This window comes from Guyanagaster necrorhizus (genome assembly GCF_019112545.1).
Source record: "Guyanagaster necrorhizus MCA 3950 unplaced genomic scaffold BT62scaffold_53, whole genome shotgun sequence".
Taxonomy (NCBI): domain Eukaryota; kingdom Fungi; phylum Basidiomycota; class Agaricomycetes; order Agaricales; family Physalacriaceae; genus Guyanagaster; species Guyanagaster necrorhizus.
Window position 1 is genome coordinate 217,017 of NW_025064932.1, and position 19,065 is coordinate 236,081.

The 19,065-nt window shown below is 43.8% G+C and overlaps 4 protein-coding genes across 4 annotated transcripts; 2 read left to right on the plus strand and 2 right to left on the minus strand.

The window, feature by feature from the left end:
• Positions 1–278: 278 nt before the first annotated feature.
• Positions 279–809, minus strand: BT62DRAFT_924198 (uncharacterized protein; the record flags this gene model as incomplete). Its single annotated transcript, XM_043184586.1, has 2 exons — positions 279–392; positions 528–809. The coding sequence occupies 2 exons, from the start codon at positions 807–809 to the stop codon at positions 279–281; spliced, it is 396 nt and encodes a 131-aa protein (XP_043033704.1).
• A 4,725-nt stretch (positions 810–5,534) lies between these two features.
• Positions 5,535–8,978, plus strand: BT62DRAFT_924199 (RNI-like protein; the record flags this gene model as incomplete). Its single annotated transcript, XM_043184587.1, has 9 exons — positions 5,535–5,936; positions 5,984–6,127; positions 6,173–7,081; positions 7,129–7,314; positions 7,409–7,547; positions 7,602–7,717; positions 7,768–8,426; positions 8,480–8,588; positions 8,646–8,978. The coding sequence occupies 9 exons, from the start codon at positions 5,535–5,537 to the stop codon at positions 8,976–8,978; spliced, it is 2,997 nt and encodes a 998-aa protein (XP_043033705.1).
• A 482-nt stretch (positions 8,979–9,460) lies between these two features.
• Positions 9,461–10,437, plus strand: BT62DRAFT_637053 (uncharacterized protein). Its single transcript, XM_043181719.1, has 3 exons — positions 9,461–9,464; positions 9,516–9,729; positions 9,857–10,437. Exons 2-3 carry the CDS (start codon positions 9,648–9,650, stop codon positions 10,273–10,275), a joined length of 501 nt encoding a protein of 166 aa, XP_043033706.1. The 5' UTR covers positions 9,461–9,464; positions 9,516–9,647; the 3' UTR covers positions 10,276–10,437.
• Positions 10,438–11,982: 1,545 nt separating this feature from the next.
• On the minus strand, positions 11,983–13,180 carry BT62DRAFT_997896 (uncharacterized protein; the record flags this gene model as incomplete). Its single annotated transcript, XM_043190689.1, has 1 exon — positions 11,983–13,180. The coding sequence occupies one exon, from the start codon at positions 13,178–13,180 to the stop codon at positions 11,996–11,998; it is 1,185 nt and encodes a 394-aa protein (XP_043033707.1). The 3' UTR covers positions 11,983–11,995.
• Positions 13,181–19,065: the final 5,885 nt, after the last annotated feature.

A 19,065-nucleotide genomic window follows, 5' to 3' on the forward strand; every position in this document is an offset into this window, starting at 1 on the left:
CTGATGTGAAATTTGGCTTCTCCTAGATCCAAGATGATCTATTTCTGACACATTTGCTTTTTGAAGAACTCATTCTCCTCTTTTGAGCTAGTAACAGAGAGGAAATCATCAACATGGACAGCAGCCATCACAATCCCAGTATCTGTCTTTCAATAGTAGATGCAATACTCACTATTCAACCATATAAACCCTCAGGAAAGCATAGCCTCATTCATTGTACAATTTCAAATATGACCACTCTGCTTCATACTGTAGAGTCTCCATTATAATTGCCAAACTCAGTCTTCTTTCACAATCTCTTCAAAGTCCTTCAGTTGCTCCATATATTGAACTTCATCATCAGGCAAAAGGCCATATAAGAAGACAGTTTTAACATTGATTTGCTGAGTGTCCTAATCAAAAGCAGCTGTGAGATGAAGCAAAATTCACCAAGATTCCATTCAGGCAGTCAGAGAGATAGTCTTTGTGTAGTCACAGCCAAAAATCTGTTTAAAGCCTTTGAAGATGATATGAACTTTTCATCATACAGTGTCACCACATTCATTTCTCTTGATCTTAAAAATGGGCCAGCTCTTCTGTATCTTGTGATCTTGGAGAATGGTGGAGCATAAAATCAGCTTATAAACTCCCATATTCTTCAAGGATTGAAGTTCATCACAATAGCCAGTGAGCCAGTGGTCAGCATCAGCAGACTGCTTTGCCTTCCCCCATATTGCAGGCTCATCCTCAAGGCCAACAACAGCCAAGACTTCATGCCCAATGTGAGCAAAGAGATCATCAATAGCAGGAAGAGCTTCAGGACCAAGCATATCAGTCAGAGATGTGTGAAGAGCTTTGTAAGCAGTGTTATTGACATTGGGAGAGGTGTTATCAGTATTAGAAAGACTGAGTACTGCAGCCAGAGAGGTAGCATGTAATTCAGTGAGCAGTCATCTCTATTCAGCTCACTGATCTCTGATGTGCTGTATGCTGTCTCTTACTTCAGACAATGTATGGTCAAGCCATGAAAATATTGATATCATCTTAGAGACAAGTCTCTCAGAGCAACAAGGAGCAGGTGTGATATCTCTTTCAGTGTCTGAAACAACAGAAGGTGCAGATTTATAGGCAGCATTGTCTGAAAGAACTTCTAGAATGAGTTGCAGTTGAGGAGAAATAAGCAGCAGATTGTCATCAAGGATAAAGAGGAAGAAAGCCTCAGTGATATCACTGATGGTGGATGGTAGAAGAATGGAGTTTTGGTCTGGCTGAGTGAATACAAGAGCTGCTGGCTCTTATAGAGACTGTGAAGTGAGTTGATGAGACTTGATGAATTGAACATAGTGAGAAGATATAACTTTGCAGGATGCTCTGTGATGACAACAATAGGTCTTTGAATTAGCATCATAGCCTATGAGGACATATTCCTCTGAGCATTGTAGTATCTTGAGGTTATGTTGATTCTGAATCAGCATAAAAGCTTTACAGCTGATTTCTTGCAGGTGAGTTACATCTGGTCACCTCCTATACCACTTTTCATATGATGTCATGCCATTTAGTGATTTGGTAGCTGTAAGATTATCAAGGTAAGCAGCTGTCAGGTAAAATTCATCCCAAAGGTTTTCTGGGTATGATGCATACAGTTGCATAGCATAAACCTTATTCATCAAAATACAATACCATCTCTCAACTTGTCCAATATAGGCTGATGTGTATGGAGCAGTGAATTGTTGCTGAATGCCATGGGACTTAAGCCAAGTAGTCATCTCATTAGATATGAGCTCACTATTGTCTATATAGTAGATTTCAACTCACAATCCTGTTTTGTTTTCTCTAGCCCATTCTTATGCTTGAAGTTCTGAGGAAGAATCATCTTTATTCTGCAAAGGTATTGATTATATATGGCTAAAATAGTCATCAATGATGTCTATAGCATACTGTGTATCTGTCCATGACACCACTGCCTAAGGGCCAATCAAATCTACTCAGACAATCTCAAGCCTTTGCTGTATCCTGTGGCTCTCCTGTTGTGTTTTTGGGATCAACATTTTGGTCTGTTTCCTCAGAATACAGGAGTCACACTTTAGCAGCAATTTGGAGAGATTAACAGGCATATCTCAGAGTGAGTCAGATTGAATCATTTTGACAATTATCTAATAGTTGACATGTCTGAGATGCCTATGCCAGGTTTTAAGGTCTGAGATGGTAGAGATAGTTATAAGTGCATATTCAGCTTGTAAGAAGGTGTTATAGATGAGACTGTATAGTTTTCTGTTTAGACTGAGTTTTCCACTCACAATGGTCTTGCCAGTGTCTTTAGATGTAAGCCAACAAATGTTGTTATCAAAGTGAGTGATTAGTTTGGAGTCTTGGATAAGGAAAGATATTGATATGAGTCATACAGACACTGATGGGATATATAGAATATTCTGTAGAGTCAAGAGAGTCTCATTTAAGTTTAAGATATGGATAGTGCCTACCCTGATAGTATAGATAGAGGAATTGCCAATATCTTTTACCACTTTGAGGAGTATCACAGTCAGAGTGAGAAAGTCACTTTGTTCAGGAGTCAGATGAGCTGTAGTACTAGTGTCAAGGAGATATGAAAAGTCTTTCAATGAGATAGATATCCTTTTTTGTTGATTTAATGGCATGGTCATAGCAGAAGCAACATCTATGTTCTGATGGTGGCTATCCCAGTCAACAGAGGTTAGCATTTCATTAATTATGACCATCCAGCTCTGGTATTCAGCATATTCAGTTGCTGGAAAGGCTATCAAGAAGTTTGGAGATGGCTTGCTCTAATGCCAGCATGGTGAATTCAGGCTTTGTAGAATCACTTGATGTGGAGAATGGTGTAAATGACCTATTGCTCATGTCAAAAACATAGGCTTTTCCAGCACTGTCCTTTAAAACTGATAAAATAGACTATTTTCCTTATGAATTCTTCTTTCCATCTCTATCTCATTTCTGTGCAGCATAAGACTCTTTCACAGTCTTGCCAGTCATTCCACCTCCTTCTGCAATGCAGTAGGAAATTGTGTGGCTCTTTAGCAATGAACATTTTGGGTTAATGCAGGTGGATTGACTATAGGGCTTTTGGATAACTGCAGCAAATGCTGTGTCCTTTGTACAGGCCTTGTTAGAGTCAAACAGTTGTTGTTCTATAGCAAGATCACATTTGATATCAGCTGATGTGACAGATGAAGCCTTAGTAGAGCAGTTGATGAGCTGCATAATAGCAGTCCAGACTGAAGCTATTTTGCCAGATAGAGCATTGAGCATTAAGATGCATAAGAAGAGATCCCATGTAGAATCACTCATATCCCATATCTTTGTATTCAGATGTTCAATATGCACTGTAGTAGTAGCTATGCATTCTGTACAAGTATAGTAGAAAGCCAGTGCCTCTTGAATGAGATTGATTTGTACAATAGATCTCTCTTGTTCATGTTATGTTTTCAGAGCTTTCCAAGCATCAGCTGTGGTAGTGAATCTGGACAGGAATAGTTTCTCAGACTCAGTAGAGTATTGAGATATGAATGCTAGGGCAGTGCAATCACTCTTTTTTCAGTTCCAGGTGGCATAGAGTTTCATCAATGGGTCAGAACAGATGGTGATACCAAAGAGATGTTCATCAATCTCTCCTGTGAGAGCAAGACAATTTAGAATGTTTTGACTCCATGAGTGCCAGTTATTCTCCTCCTTATCAAGCTTCACATTGTCTGAGCTAAAGGTGTTGGCTGAGATACTGATTAATAGGACCAATAGTCATTGGAAATCCATAGAGTGGATATCTGACAGAGACAGACCAACAGGAGAAGGAGTAAAAACAGGGACAGTGATGACAGTGGCAGTGGCAGTGTCTGGAGAAGACATAGTGTAAATGTAATGCAAGGATTTTATTGTTTATCTCTTTTAAGCTCTAATAGAGCAAAAAAAAACCATAACCTTTGAGAAACCAACTTCTAGATAATGTATGTCTCAGTCTGGAGCTTATAGCACAATTGACTATATTCTTATACCTAGATAATGTATATCTATGAGAATGATAAGTATATGTAAATGCAAAGAAATAGAGAGATGCATATCTCAGTCTGAGGCTTATAGCACAATTGACTGAGGTAGCTCTAAATATTTATGAGGTATTTATACTACTGTGACTGAGTGGTATTTGCCACCCTACAGACAGTGTAATTTCTATAAATAATATAAGTCTTTTGTCTTTGGTTTATCTGATATCCATTGTCTCAAAAACAATAGGATGCCAACATAGTTCTCAAACCTTCAGTGCTGAAGACCCAAGTGCAACATTGCATGTCACCACATCCATTGTAGAACATTGATTGACATTCATGTTCCCTCTCTTCCCTCCAATCAGGCCAAGATGCTATTCTATCTTTCAAAAAGGCATATTACTATCATTATCTGCAGTGAGGCTTATCTGGTTGGGACCTGCTGAACATCTGAGCAGACCATCATTCCATGCCACATGGTCAACATCCTGAGAGAACAGCCAGGTCATGCCTGCTCTGGCTGCTTGATATGTACTAAAATGTAGCCCACAGCACCAACACCATACCTGCAAAGTGGTAAGAACCTTGCTGTCCTGCAATATTGGCATTATGACTAATTTGATGGAACAGAATGTCTGTGGTGTATTTGACTTCCTGCTGCAGTGTGTCCTAGATACTCTACAAATATAGAGCCCATTGCACTGTCATCATGTAGGCTTTAAAAGAAGGGCATCATATTATGCCTGTCTTAGGCCACCTGAGGCTAGACAATGCAAGGAAAAACTGTCCATCTGACATTCTGACACAACTGTGCAGATGGCAGACACAGATGAAGCTCCTTCTGTCTATACTTGGTGCAGCTGCAACATGTTCTAGAAGTGTTCTGTGTCTCAGAAATGATCTGCTATATGCTTTTTGTAAGTCTAAGGTTTCTTTTAATGTCCTTGATGCTGAATATTGTTTCCTATTACTTCTAAGCCTTGATATTTTCTTGTTGATTAAGTTTACAGGCAGAACTTTGAGATCATTTTGAGCTGAGAGAGAGATTCTCAGACTCAATGGTACTTACTTTATTATACTCCAGCCACTCCACCATCAAGAACTTATGATTTGGGTTTACATAGCAAGCAGCATGATGGGTTTTGGGAACAAACAAACCATGCAATAAGTTAACCTTCCATGTAGAATAAACAGTACCTTCCCTTCCATTGCATTAACTTTCAAATTGTAAAGCTGAAGAGATGCAGTTCTATTGTTCAGAATAATGCTGTCAAAAGTTCATTTGCTTCAAGAAGCTCTGGATCCTCATTTTCTCCTCCCAACTTCAGCTAACGACTGGTGATGATAGGGCGTGGCCCTAGAATCTGATCCAGATCAAGAATTATTGAATTATCACGCACGTGGCAACGCGTTCATGGAGGGCACAGCCAAACAAGCCAGTCCCATCTCCAGCTCGGTCGTATGAGCGACTAAATTCAGCTTTCTCGCACCCACGACGATTGTCTGTGGGATCTTGCCCAAAATTATTCCAGCATTGCGATGACTTCTTCACCGTCATCCTCAGCTGTGACGATCCCCATCCCTGGAAAGTCAATCCTCAAACGTCCACCGCCAGCCCCACCGTCATTATTCTCACTGTCGAGGCTCAGCCGACTACTACCCGATTCTACGAAAGATAATGTCAGCGAGAAGACGGTCCTCAAGCGTGCTCATTTCATTCTGCCCGAACTGAGCATTGTCTACCCAATATCGAGTTTTAGCCCGCCAAGTGGACCCGGTGTTCGGGAGGAGAAGAAGGCAGTGGAGGAGCGGGAGAGAGAAAGAAGAAAACGGGTAATACGAGGTGAGGGGTGGACGATGGATAAGGTCGAGTCGTTCTGGCGAGAATGCTGTGCGGGCTGCGATGAGGATCCGGATCCGCTGATTAGCATTGCGTTTAAGGTGATTGTTTAAAATAATTGCTGATCCCTTCTAACCTATCTTTGTAGAAGGCAAATGGCTCACATCCTCGAATAGTGGACTTCTCTGGGGTACAGCTGACGACTGCCAAGGCGACAGTGCTGGGCGATGTGTTTACCATCGAGTGGGGCCTTCGAAGACTTGTTTTCAAGGAATGTGACTTGGATGAAAATGTGTGTAAAATTTCATTATCTTTACACATTGCTGAGTTTTTACAGATACTCAAACCGATGCTGCACGCGCTTCTCATACCGAACACTCTCACCTTTCTCTCTGTTGCCTCGAACCGACGACTCAAAACAACTGCTTTCCGTCTGATCGCTGCCTTTGCCGCCAAGTCAGCTTCGCTCGAATTTCTGGACCTCAGTCAGAATGCCCTCGACAAGAAGAGTGTGGAGTTGCTTGTTGCTGCGTTGACTGCACTTGTTACCCTTCGTCTAGATGATTGTTCCCTTCGTCCTGGGGCCCTTGAAACTCTCTCTCGGGCCGTACGGACTTCCAACCTCCGTAACATATCGCTGCGGTACAACAGGATAAATCCCACGGGGGCCGTGTCGCTTGCTCTGATGATCAGAGACTATCCTGACGTTGTGCCGGCGACCACGCCAAGCGCGACGTCCTCAATTCCCTCTACTCCTACTAATTCCGGCTCCCCGACTACCCAGACAATCCCGCTTAAAAATGGGTCGCTTCCACCGCCACCGAAGCACCCCACCACAAACGTCCAGACAACGTACACGCCATATGTCCCGCGCGCGAAGCGAGCGCAGACACCATCCGCGGTTCCTATGATCACCTCAAGTTCACAAGGAGGGGTGACTACGAACAATGTCAAGGAAGAATGGGGGCCTTCTGCGGCGCTTCTCGTCAAGGTTCGCGCGCTTGACACGCTGCCGAGGATTGGTGCTCTAAGGACATTGGATTTAAAGGGGAACGAGCTTCGTGGGGGAATAACGTACATCGCACAGGTCCTGAAACGGAACCGGACGCTCAAAGTACTCAACTTGAGTGAGAACAAACTCGATGTAGCGGGGCTGGTGGCTGTAGCGGAGGCACTCAAGTATAATTCGTCGCTGGAAACGCTAGATCTATCGAAGAATCCGTGTGCTGGACCTGCACTAGATGGGGTAAGTTTCATCCTTATTCGTGAACACGCTTCTTATTCTCGTGGCAGATAACTTCGCTTCGCACGGCATTCACACTCAACGCTTCTCTAAAGCGACTCTTCCTTTCTTCTACTGGTCTGACTTCTCCCGGAGCTATCGCACTGGCAGAGTTCCTTCCAGAGTCGCGCTCGTTATTGCACTTGGATCTGACGAGGAACGAGTTGGACCTAGCTGGGGTGTGGGCACTAAATAAGGTTAGCATTTCCTTATAATATAATGGTATCTTCCTTTTTGGAGTACTTTTTGTAATACCTATTGAGATTAACAATCTCTTCCTTTCTCTTGCAGGGCTTGAAATCTAACCACACGATGCGATGCTTAGACCTTGATGTCCCTCCCGGAAGGGAGGAATTCGCGGGTTGCTGCCGAGAGATTCTTGGTTGGTGTGTACGCAATACGGAGGAGGCAGATGCTAGGCGAGGAGAAGGTGATTCTAACCTTCCTCACTAAAGATTTTCTTCTATATTGACGATTCGATTAGTTGCAGACCGAGAAAATGGCGCCGCTGAAGGTGTCAATGGGAGAAACAAAGGTCTATGGGGTCTGATCGAGGACAGCGAGTTGGCAAGGGGTATTAGGGAAGGAGAGGAGAGAAAGGTAAGAGGTAAATGTACCCATTTTTACAGTTCTAACTAATTGTCACCCAGATTGAGACGGACGTCGTAGTACGGGCGCGCTCATGTGTCGCACAGCTCCAGAACCTGCTTAATCCTGCAGAACCATCACCGCTGAGCACACCACATCTAACCTCACCCTCTCTATCGGCCACGTTCCTACTCCCATCGTACCTGCTCTCTCCAAGCACAGCATCGTTTACTCTCTCCTCCCGACAGTCTTCCACCAAGCCTTCGGCCTCAGAGATCGCCGCTCGTGCCAGGGCCTTGATAAGCGAGTTATCGCAGGTGATAGAGGAGGAAGGGGATGAGGGAAGGATGGAAGAGCTGCTGGGTATCCATGACCAATTGACTAGTTTACTCGCTAAAGTGCCCAGTAAACCTATTGGGCTTGGGCTGGTGATACCTACGACTAACGGCGTCGGGTCTGTGGCCGTGGATACCTCACCTGATGGTGATCCACCCACGGAGGAGCACACGGATGAGGAAGAAGTGGAGGAGGAAATTGGTACACCCCGGGTGGACAAGGGTAAGGGACGTGCGGAGCCTGTCCATGAAAAAGTGTTGAGTCCGACCGCTGCGTTTCTCATTGCGGAGGACGATGGGGAAGATGGGGAAGGGCCAAGGTTTCCTCCTGTTGAAGTGAGAGACGAAGAGGACAGCGAGGGTGAGAAGGGGAAGGGAACAAATCGGTAATTGGATGTCCTACCTTACTTCTTTCGTTCGCGCTGACGTTGGTGGGCAGATCTCGAATCTGGGTTGAGGAGGAGGGGGAGGTATTTCGCAAGGGGACAGTTCTTTTAGGACCCGAAGAGATGGAAGGAGAGTATGCTGGAGAGGAGCTACGTAAGGAGGTAGGCATCTACCATCATCTGTTTTTTTCTTGTCTTTCGCTCATCGTACATTTTAAGCTCCTTGAAGCGATGGTCGAACGACCGCCTCCCCGGAGCGTGGAAGAATTATCGCTTGAGATACCACATCCAAGCTCAAACTCCCACTCGAATCCGGGGACGCCGACGGAGGAACAACCTACATCACCCACGACAGCAGCACCAAGATCATATATACCTAGAAGGACGAGCTCGGGAAGTCTGATGAGTCTTGTCAGTCCCACCAGTCCAAGGCTAGCGAATCCTGTGATGGTGGTAGGGATGGGGGCTGCGAAGAATGGGCTGACGACGCCCACGATATCGGAACTCGAGGGCGGGCAACTTGGGCCGAGTATCTCAAGGCGAGACCGTTAGGCGGAGATGATTATACTTATTTTCTCAGTTTCAGGGATTCCACATACCATCATTTTCATTTGGATGATTTTTTACATAGCTTACCTGCTTGGCCTTTACTCTTAGATCTGCTGGTTCATGCGCGAGCTTTGCATCGTTCAACATCTCATTTGTTTGCATCTAATATTTATCGTTTATTGTAGGTATAGGTAATAGGCGGGCGTGAACAGGGTCGAGAACCGGCACGGGTTTTGATTGCATGATGCCATATGAGTTAATACTAACATGGTGGAGAATAGGTTGTAAGAAAGCATCTCTCTCAGGATTATGCCACGTGAGCATCTCGTTGCTTGACTTTTGAACCATCAATGCACGTCAAACATAAATATGGTTTGTGGTGGACCATGACCAATTTGCTGAAGCCAGCACAAGTGGTTGACATTATCGAATACCGTCGTACGAACATGACTACGGACGCTCGAGAAGAATCTCAAGTACCTGTGATTGGTGAGATCCGCTTGAAACACTGTTACGAACAAGACACACTGAATTCTGCAGGAAAGAGATATCGCTCTATCTATTCTGCGGATAGAACGGTGTCCCTGGTTTGTCCGGTTTACGCCAAGAAAACAGGGCTAGCATTGTTGCCGACGCCAGACTGGAGGACATGAAAGTGACTTGCAATATGTCATGTCCTCACAGCAACAGAGGACTCTCCTACTGTATGGACAAAAAATCACTAGAGTCGACGTTCCGTTCCTTATGCTGGTGGGTGATTTATCTTGACTCCAGGATGCCGCCCTTGATATTAACGCTCGTTTATGGGTTGTCTCTGGAAGTGTGTGAGTACATCCCTGTTCATAATAGACATTGGTATATTTATCTCTTTTGATCTGCAGATACTGGTTCCTCTGACCAGTGGGTTATTTCAAATACCTGCACATCCGGAAGTTGTGTGACGGATGTCTCGCTATACCCTCAAACGAGCTTTTCATCGACAGGTCTTGAAGCCCAGCTGTTTTATGGCGATTCACGGACAGGAACCTATGCCTTTGGCCCTATAGGACAAGATACAGTCTCATTGGCAGTATTGCATCTCGGAGGCCAATATTTTGCCTCAATAAACATTACAAATACGAGTGTACTCGATACAGGCGCAGCATGTATTTTCGGCCTTCGTTTCCCCTTCAACAGGCATCTTCTTCTCCGTCCTATGTTTCTTTCGTTCCTAACTGTTTCTATACTGTTTCATCTGGTCAGACGTGTTCTTCGACGAGCACACATCGCCTTTCCAGCATCGAGGCGTACTACCTGCTAGAAATCGCCAACGATGCCAAGGAAACTTTAGAACGCGCTCTCTTCCAGGCCTCAACGCCATGCTTCCTGCGTTTTCTGCCCTCACGAGCCATATTGGGCCTCAGCGTCAGCAATTGGATCATTCTAATTCGTCCACTGCCAATTAGACATCTACCATCACTGGTTCGTACACGTACATGGGCCCATTCATTGCTCGGCTCGTAGCTATGGGAGACTTGAGTGCCCCGATGTTCACTGTGACCTTACAATGGAACACAATATCTCGAGGAGGTAATGTTGGACGGTTAAGCATCGGAGAGCTTCCCGCTGGTATCAAGAACGAGATTACATGGGTTCCCATTCACTCATATTCCAGCAAAGATGGTAGTCTGGCCGGGCCAACAGGTGCTCCGAATGAGGTATGTCGAACCCAGACTTAGCTTCTTCCATGATCGCCACCCACACACCCATGCCTAGAAATACCCCATTACCTGGGAACTCTTCATTGATGCTGTATACCTTGACGCACTTGAATTGAATAATTCCTCTGTTGCTTCTTCGGATATTACGGTCTCTGGTCTTGTTGACACCGTAAGTGTATTGGGACGTCATCCACGTTTCCCTTGGCTTAAGCATGCTCAAGGGGAACTCCCTGATACGCGGCCTTTCGGATGTCATAGATGCAATCTACTCCCAGCTGGGCAGGACAGAGTTCTCTTGCTCCACTCCCCACACGCTCGCATTCCAGATCGGAGGAAAGATGTTCCCTATTGATCCGCGAGACTATTGTTCAAGCACATCCTAATAACGTGGATATCCGTAACGCGAACATTGCCTTCACTGACACGCCCGTTCTCGGTGAAAGCTATCCCTACAGCTGATGTCTTGGAGATCCATTTTTGAAAAGGTTTGTCTTCCGCCAGCGTTGGGTATTGCCAGTTTGATGTACACACCGGCTGTAGTGCCTTGTCCTCGTTTCATTACGGCAAGCTACCCTACCCCTCTGTGGACTCCCCCCGGATACGACTACTCTCCACGGTACCGAGCGACGCTTCGGACAAACTTGTCGAGGCTGTAAATGCGGCTTCTGCCGGCGGTGATGTATATGATGCGATAATCCAGACATTGACTTCCCATCAGTGGCAGCAGGATTGATTTTGTTTACAGGAACAGCTGAATCAGCTCCCACTGGCCTTCCTGTCGCAGCTTCAACCAATTCTGTTGGAAACCCTGGGTGTTGCGCAGGGTAGACTCCAGGCTGGTAAGGCCAGAAAGAATGAACTCCTTATTCTACAGCTCCTACAGAGCTTGTATTTATACTCTCCAAGCTTATATCTAGAATTTACTACAACTTTCTCTTTCTTCGAGCTTACTCATCAACTCTCGGCATGATGCCGGATTGCCCTTTCTAGAACTTTCCAGCAAAATCCCAACAAATTCGCTTGGAGTTCCGCAGGTAAAAGCAACACAAACTTCGACGCCTTCAAATGGTGATGTGTTTCCGTCGAACCGTATACAACGATGGCTAGAACTACTGTTCACAGCTGGTTCAGTCTTGTTGCGATCCTAGATCATGAAAGACGGTAAAAACCCGCAGCTGTGATTCATAACCTTTCAGCATATCACTGAAATATGTTCTGATTCACATAATGAAAAATACAAGTTGTACTATTTGTATTCCGTATACTGATTCAATGTCCAAAACACAATAGCGGTGTCTAGATAGTAGCAAACATATACACTTAACTCCGGTATCCTCTGGAGACTGTCAACCACCCATGCCTTTTAACTTGTTCAAAGTACACAGCTCTTTTGATCATCAATTCCTCTTTCCAGAACGGCCACTCGGATTTCCCTCCTTCTGTCTGCAACTGTTCCGGGGGTACATTGAACACTAGGTCAACCTTGCTCAATTCCATCTTCGATAGAATTCTATCGAGCTCTGCCCACTTGTCCGGACTCCCAGATGTGCCAATCAGGTAGGACTCGAATTCGAGCTCCTTTAAGCACCCGCCTTGGGCTTTGTGTAGCAGGTGTACAAGCCAATCTGTTAGCTCATCGCATGCTTTGCATGTATCCGCCGGATACCACCGCCAGGGGGAGGTCGCAAGCAAACGAAGCCTGGTAACGTTTTGGATATCCGGAACGGGTATGCTTCGTTCGGAGGCTCCCACTAGAAACAACTCATCCAGGTGCGTATAAGGAATAATGTCGTATTGTAGGATGTTCTGCTCCGGATAGTAAAGTGGGTAAGTAAGCCGTCGAATACGAGGTGGCATAGGGAGGAGCGGGAGGAGGCACTTGATGGTGTTCATGTCTGAGTGCGTCCTGCCATGGGTAATCACTAATTCTTCAAGGTCGAGAGAAACTTCAGAGGATGAGGATGTCTCTTCAGCAATTTTTACGTTGGATAGCGTTAGCTTCTTTAATTTGTGGAACCCGCCGAGAAAGGTGCCAAGATTCGTCACAGAACAGTCATTCATTTCCAATTCCTCAACTTCAGGCCAGATGATATTAATGCCGACTAGTTCCACCGAGACAAAATGCAAGGACGTCAAGTTCTTCATCATTCTAAAGACAATAGGCAGCTGCGGTTCATAGGCGACCCATCTATGAGAGGGGCCTATGAACCGGAAAGCACTTTCGCTCAAGGTAAGACTCATTACAAGTCGTGCCGCATTTTGGCACTTTTCCGAGAAAATTGCGCAGCGATTGAATGACATAGGTGGGATGAAATTGAAGTGTATGGCGCGGAATAGGTGATAGCGGCTGCGGTGGACGAATTGACGAGAGGACAATGCGCAAGTTCTGAGAGAGTGGACGTCATTGGAAAGAGCATCAACTATTTGATCCATGAGTTCTGGCGGTAATCTAGATGTCGAAACTGCAGGTTGTAGGGTAGGTTGTGAGGTACTTGTGGTGGTCATGGACAAAGTTCAGGACAGGAACTTTGAGGCCCCTCTCCTTATAAGCACCGTCACCGAGACTTTTATTTCCTAATTTACTTATGAGACAAAAGTTTCATGTGATAAAGTGTGCTCCAGACATCTGAGTTTGATCAAAATACACAAGATTCATGTCTACTCTGGTATACATCACTAATATTAGTAGCACGCTTCACATCTTCTATCGAACCTCACAAAGAAAGGCCATTTTATCTGTCTCATGGCCATGTTTGCTTCATGTTGTAAGTAGAGAGCAGAGTAATGTAATAGAGAACTTGAATTGGCCTCTCAAGAGAGAAACGTTCTACTTAAATACATTTCGTATTACTTCAAGATCTTTCTACGAGATACTAAATAAGTCCGGATCATGATCCAAGTCAGCTGCCGCTGACTGGCATCATATCTTCAAGTACGTTCTTGTACTCGCTCGGGATTGCTATCCCAACACTCCCTCTCAATTCCGAGTTCCTAAAATACCTGTGGATAGATACTCATGTAATGGTCTTGGTAGGCCTTTAGTGAATATATCCGCTAAGTTTTCTTCTGATGTGCAGTGCTGAACTTTGACTTCATTTGAAGCCATGCACTCATGAATGAAGTGGTGCCATATGTCTATATGCTTCGATCATGCATAGAATATAGGGTTCTCGGCAAATTTGATTGCTGATTGGTTGTCGACAAAAATAGTCATTGCTTCATAAGGTGGCAATCCTAATTCAGTTAAGAGTGCTCGTAGCCAAATTACTTCCTGGGTTGTGTGTGCAAGGGCCATATATTCTGCTTCCATAGTGGATAAGGCTACGATAGGCTGTTTCTTTGAACTCCAAGTAACAGCTCCCCCTGCATAGATACAGACATAACCAGATGTTGATCTTCTATCTGTTCTGTCTTCTCCCCAGTCTGAGTCTGAATAAGGTATCAGCTCATCCATAGTCCCTCCATATGTGATTCTGAAGTCTAGAGTTCCCTTCAGATAGTGGAAAACTCGCTTCAAGGCTGTGACATGCTCAGCAGCCGGATTCTGCACATACTTGCTTAATTCGGTGACAGCATGTGCAATGTCGGGCCAGGATCCATTGGCTGCATACATTAGTGATCCGACACCAGTATGGTAATATTGCCTGGTGGCTGTGTCAACACCTTGTGGGTCTTCTGTCAGAATTTTCTCTAGCCATACATTCAGATCCATAGGCATTTTGACCAGTTTGCAGTCATTCATGCCCATTCGCTCGAGTACCTTGAGAATATATGCCTTCTGGGATAGAGTGATAGTACTCTTGTCCCTATTTCTGTCTATCTTCATGCCCAATATATATTGAATCTCCCCTATGTCTGTGACATTTAGCTTCTTCTTAAGCTCTTCTTTCATTTTAGACATGGTTTCATCATCTGAGGCAAGCAATGTCATGTCATCGACATGTACAGCTACAATTATGGAACCAGAACCCATTTGTCTGATATACACACATTGATCACTGATCAATCTGGTGTATCCAAGTCCCAAAAATATAGCATTTAATTTGTCATTCTAAACTCGGCCAGATTGCTTGAGTCCATACAATGTTAATTTGAGGTGTGCTGCTTTTCTGCTCTCATCTGAATATTCAGGTGGCTGTGCCATATAAATGGATTCATTGAGTTTACCATTTAAGTAAGCTCCAACAATGTCCATTCCATGAATGATTAGGTTTCTTTGAGTGGCAATTGCTATAAGTAGATGGAATGTGTCCAGCCTGACAACTGGTGCATATGTCTCGAAGAAATCAATGCTGGATATCTGTGAAAATCCTTTTGCAACAAGTCTGGCCTTGTACCTGGTGATTTTCCCATCACCATCCCTTTTCAATCTGTAAGTCCACTTGCAATCCACAAGTGATCTGTCTTTGGGTAATTCTTCCAGCTGCCATATGCCTAGAGAAGTTAATAGATTGTATTCTTCATCTATTGCTTTCTTCCAGTGATGCCAGTCTGGCCTTGTCTTGGCTTCTTCAAGGCTTAATGGCTCATCACTGAGGTTATCTGCAGTTTCTCCAATGTATGCATAGTCTATTGCAACATTTACGGCTTCCAAAGATGGTTTTTCTGAGGTATGCTGTTGTTTCGATGTTTTCACAGCTTGTACGCTTGGATTATGAAGTGTCCGGTAACTCGGTTGAGTCTTTGATGCAATCCAGACCGATTTGTCATGTGGCTCAATCACTTTCCCACACTATATTGAGAAATTTGATTTGATCGATGACACATCAGGGGCTATTTCCCCTTTTGGTTCGGCATTTCTGGCATCCACGGAATTGTCTGAAATACCATCATTTCTATCTGAAGTCTGCTCAACTTTGCTCTCTGACTCTCTCTCAAGCAACAAAGGGTGGGAGACTATATAGTCAGTGTCTATAGGCTCTGTAGTGTTGTTTTCAGGGAATATAACATTTCTTGAGATCTGAATCTGCCTGATTTGAGGGTTATAATATCTCCAGGCTCTGGATTCATCTGTAAGACCTGTAAAAATAAATTCCCTTGACTTTGAGTTCAGTTTTGACCTCTTGTTATCTTGCTGCAACACCCAGCACTTTACTCCAAATTTCTGAAGTGCCAAAATATCTGATTTTGTGCCCTGAAACACTTCTTCTGGAGTTAGATCATTCTTGATGGCCCTGGTTGGTGATCAGTTCTTCAAATATGTGGCATATGCCACTGTCTTGGGCCATAGAAACTTCAGTAAGTGATGTTCTTCTAGCATAGCATGTGCATGCTCCACAAGAGTCCGATTTATTCTCTCAGCAACTCTATTTTGAGATGGGAAGTATGCTGCAGTCAATTCCAACTGTATGCTATTGTCCTGGAGGTATTCCTTTACCTCTTCATTGACATATTCCTTTCCATTGTCAATCCTCATAAACTTCAGATCCTTCTCTTTGTGGACTTTGATGTATTTTTGATACTGCTGGATCTTCTTTCGAATTTCCATATCTTGCTTTGACTTCAAAAAATACAACATTGTCCTTTGGGATTTTCTATCTGTGAAGCTTATGTAATACCTTTCACCATGGATACTCTGAGTTCAGGCTGGCCCCCATAGATCCGAAAATATCATTTTCTCTATTTCAGTATAGTCTCTTTCGGCTTCCTGTGGAAATGGCTTAATATGATGTTTGGCTTTTATGCAAGCTATACAATCTGTCTGAGGCTCGGCTGACTCATCTATATCCATCCCCTTGACCATTTTCTTTCTAAATAGTCTCTTTACTGATCCCATATTTAAGTGGCCTAATGTTTTGTGCCACTTTTGCCATGATCAGGCTGATTTCATAGCATGGGCCTGGGTTATTTCTGAAACAATGATGTCAAGGCTGTACAGCTTTGATATTTTATCTCCATGGCTGATTATCTTGCTATATGGTGAGATAATATCCATTCTGGACTCTTTGAATCTGAGTTCAAATCCAGCATCTGTAATGTGCCCTATCGACATAAGATTGAATGGTGCATCAGAACAGTGGATATACTCCTTTAGTGTGACTGGAGTGATCTTTTCCCCTTCAACCATTTTAATTTTGACAGTTCCCCTTCCCAAGCCTTTGGATTTGCCTACATCAATGACTTCATGTCTTGGGGTTTCAATATAGTCAGAAAAATATAATCTATTTTTGACTATATGTCTGGTAGTGCCAGAGTCCCCTAGCCATGATACTCCTGAGAGTGAGGTAAGTGTGACATCTGTTGCACAAAATACATAATCATCTTCTTCTGAGTCCGATTTAGCAACATGTGCCTGAGTCTGGCCCTTTCCCTTTTCTTTCCATGACTTTCCAGAATTCTTCTTCCTATTTGGGCAATTTGTTCTGATGTGACCAGTTTTTCCACATTCATAACATGTGACTTTTGAATTGGACTTCTTGCCATGTGCTGCAAGTGTCATAGTCCGATCAAAAGTCTTTTTCTTTAGTCAGATGTCCTCCTGAAGAATTCAGGAAATCAACTTGTAAGAATCTTTCAAGTCAGCAGTATCCACTGATGAGATGAATGAATTCCATGATTCCAGGAGTGATGTAAGCAGTGTGATAGAGAAGTCCTCCTCCTCGACTTTCTGCTTAAGGGATGCCAGCTCCTCCTGATAGGATCTCAAAGTCCTAATATGCTCCTCTATGTTTCCTCCTTCTTCACACTGAGCTCTGAAGAATTTCCTTCTAACAAGGACAATTCCCATGGGTCCCTTAGACTCATACATATCTTCCAGAGCTTTCCAGGCTTCTGCCGAAGTCTTTGAACCAGCAATATATACCAGTGGGCCATCAGAAACCTGCAATCTTATTGTTGAAAGAGCCTTCCTATCGCTCTTCTTCTAATCTGCCACCAGTGTCATGTCTGCTGGAGCCAGAATGCTTCCATCTGCATAATCAATTAGTCCTAAATCGGTTAGGATATTAATCATCTTGATTTTCCATGTCGGATAATTTTCTGGGCCCTTAAGGGGGTCAATTCTATACATGGACTGGCTATTCATGCAGTTCTACATGTGTATGTAAAGTATGAAAGTGTGCGAAGTGAGTAGCAACATAAGTTCAGTTATGGCCAGAGCCCATAACCTGTTGTTAGTAGAGAGCAGAGTAATGTAACAGAGAACTTGAATTGGCCTCTCGAAAGAGAAACATTCTACTTAAATACATTTTATATTACTTCGAGATCTTTCTATGAGATACTAAATAAGTCCAGATCATGATCCAAGTCAGCTGCCACTGACTGGCATCATATCTTTGAGTATGTTCTTGTACTCACTCAGGATTGCTATCTCAACACTTCATCTGGTGGCAAGTGTGAATCTTTTGGAAAACTTCTCTGATGATTTGTCATTCCCATCAAACCAAATGAACAGCTTCTCTCTGAATCAGATATACATGCATTGAAGATGGACCCAGCTTGGCATCATCTTAGGCAGTGGATGATTGCTTTGGTCATTTACATGGAGCAATCTGTGAGGCTTTACACCTCTTGTAATGGTAAAAGCTATCAACTTTTCAACATCAAGTATGACTGACTGATGCAGCATGGCTTCAATCAGCTGACCTTATGGTTGAGACAAAGTTTGAAGCCAAGAATGTGGAGCATCCATAATAATGCAGGGTCTTTCTGTCCCAGAGGAAACAGGGATAATGTGGCTACTCTTGGTTGTCAGCAAGATGCTTTCTTAGAGTGTGAGGGGACCAATCTCTTGTCTCAAATCTGCACACAGCAATATAAATATGGATTCCTTGATGACACAGATCTGATCAGGCTTATAGATTGGGAGCCCTTTCTATGACCTAACTGATGGAGGCATCATGATACTGTGCAGCCTGATGGGTTTGGTGGGATTATAGTTTTTGGAGAGTACATAATAGCATGATGTCAACATTGGAAAATAAAGAGAGATGCAAATGTAACACCAGGCCTACCAGTTGCTGCAAATGAATATAAGGTCATGCATGACCATAAAGATTAGGAGAGAAAGCAAGGAGAAAGCAAAAGAGATAGAAGACCTATCAATGGCTACCCTCATTTTATATGAGGAACACTGTTGCTACAGTTTTATTATCTAGACAAGTAAAGAAGATATTCTTTGTTCTTGCTCAGGCCAGGCTGATCAGTATGTGATGATCTTCCCATGCCTTTCTTCTTGTTATTTTTGTTGCCACTCAGAGCATGAAGGCATAAATAATATGCTTGATTTATCTCTTCACCTCCATTTTGCCCTCTGTGCTCTCTGCCATGGCTACCTTCTGTTGGAATAGCAATCTCGAGTGAGTATGAGAATGTACTCAAAGATATGATGCCAGTCAGCAGCAGCTGACTTGGATCATGATCTGGACTTATTTAGTATTTCATAGAAAGAT

Coding starts and splice junctions, on each gene's coding strand:
- BT62DRAFT_637053 (XM_043181719.1), top strand. CDS start 9,648: ATGTCCTCACAGCAACAGAGGACTCTCCTACTGTATGGACAAAAAATC. Junction 9,730..9,856: donor TCCGTTCCTTATGCTGGTGG/GTGATTTATCTT, acceptor TTTGATCTGCAG/ATACTGGTTCCTCTGACCAG.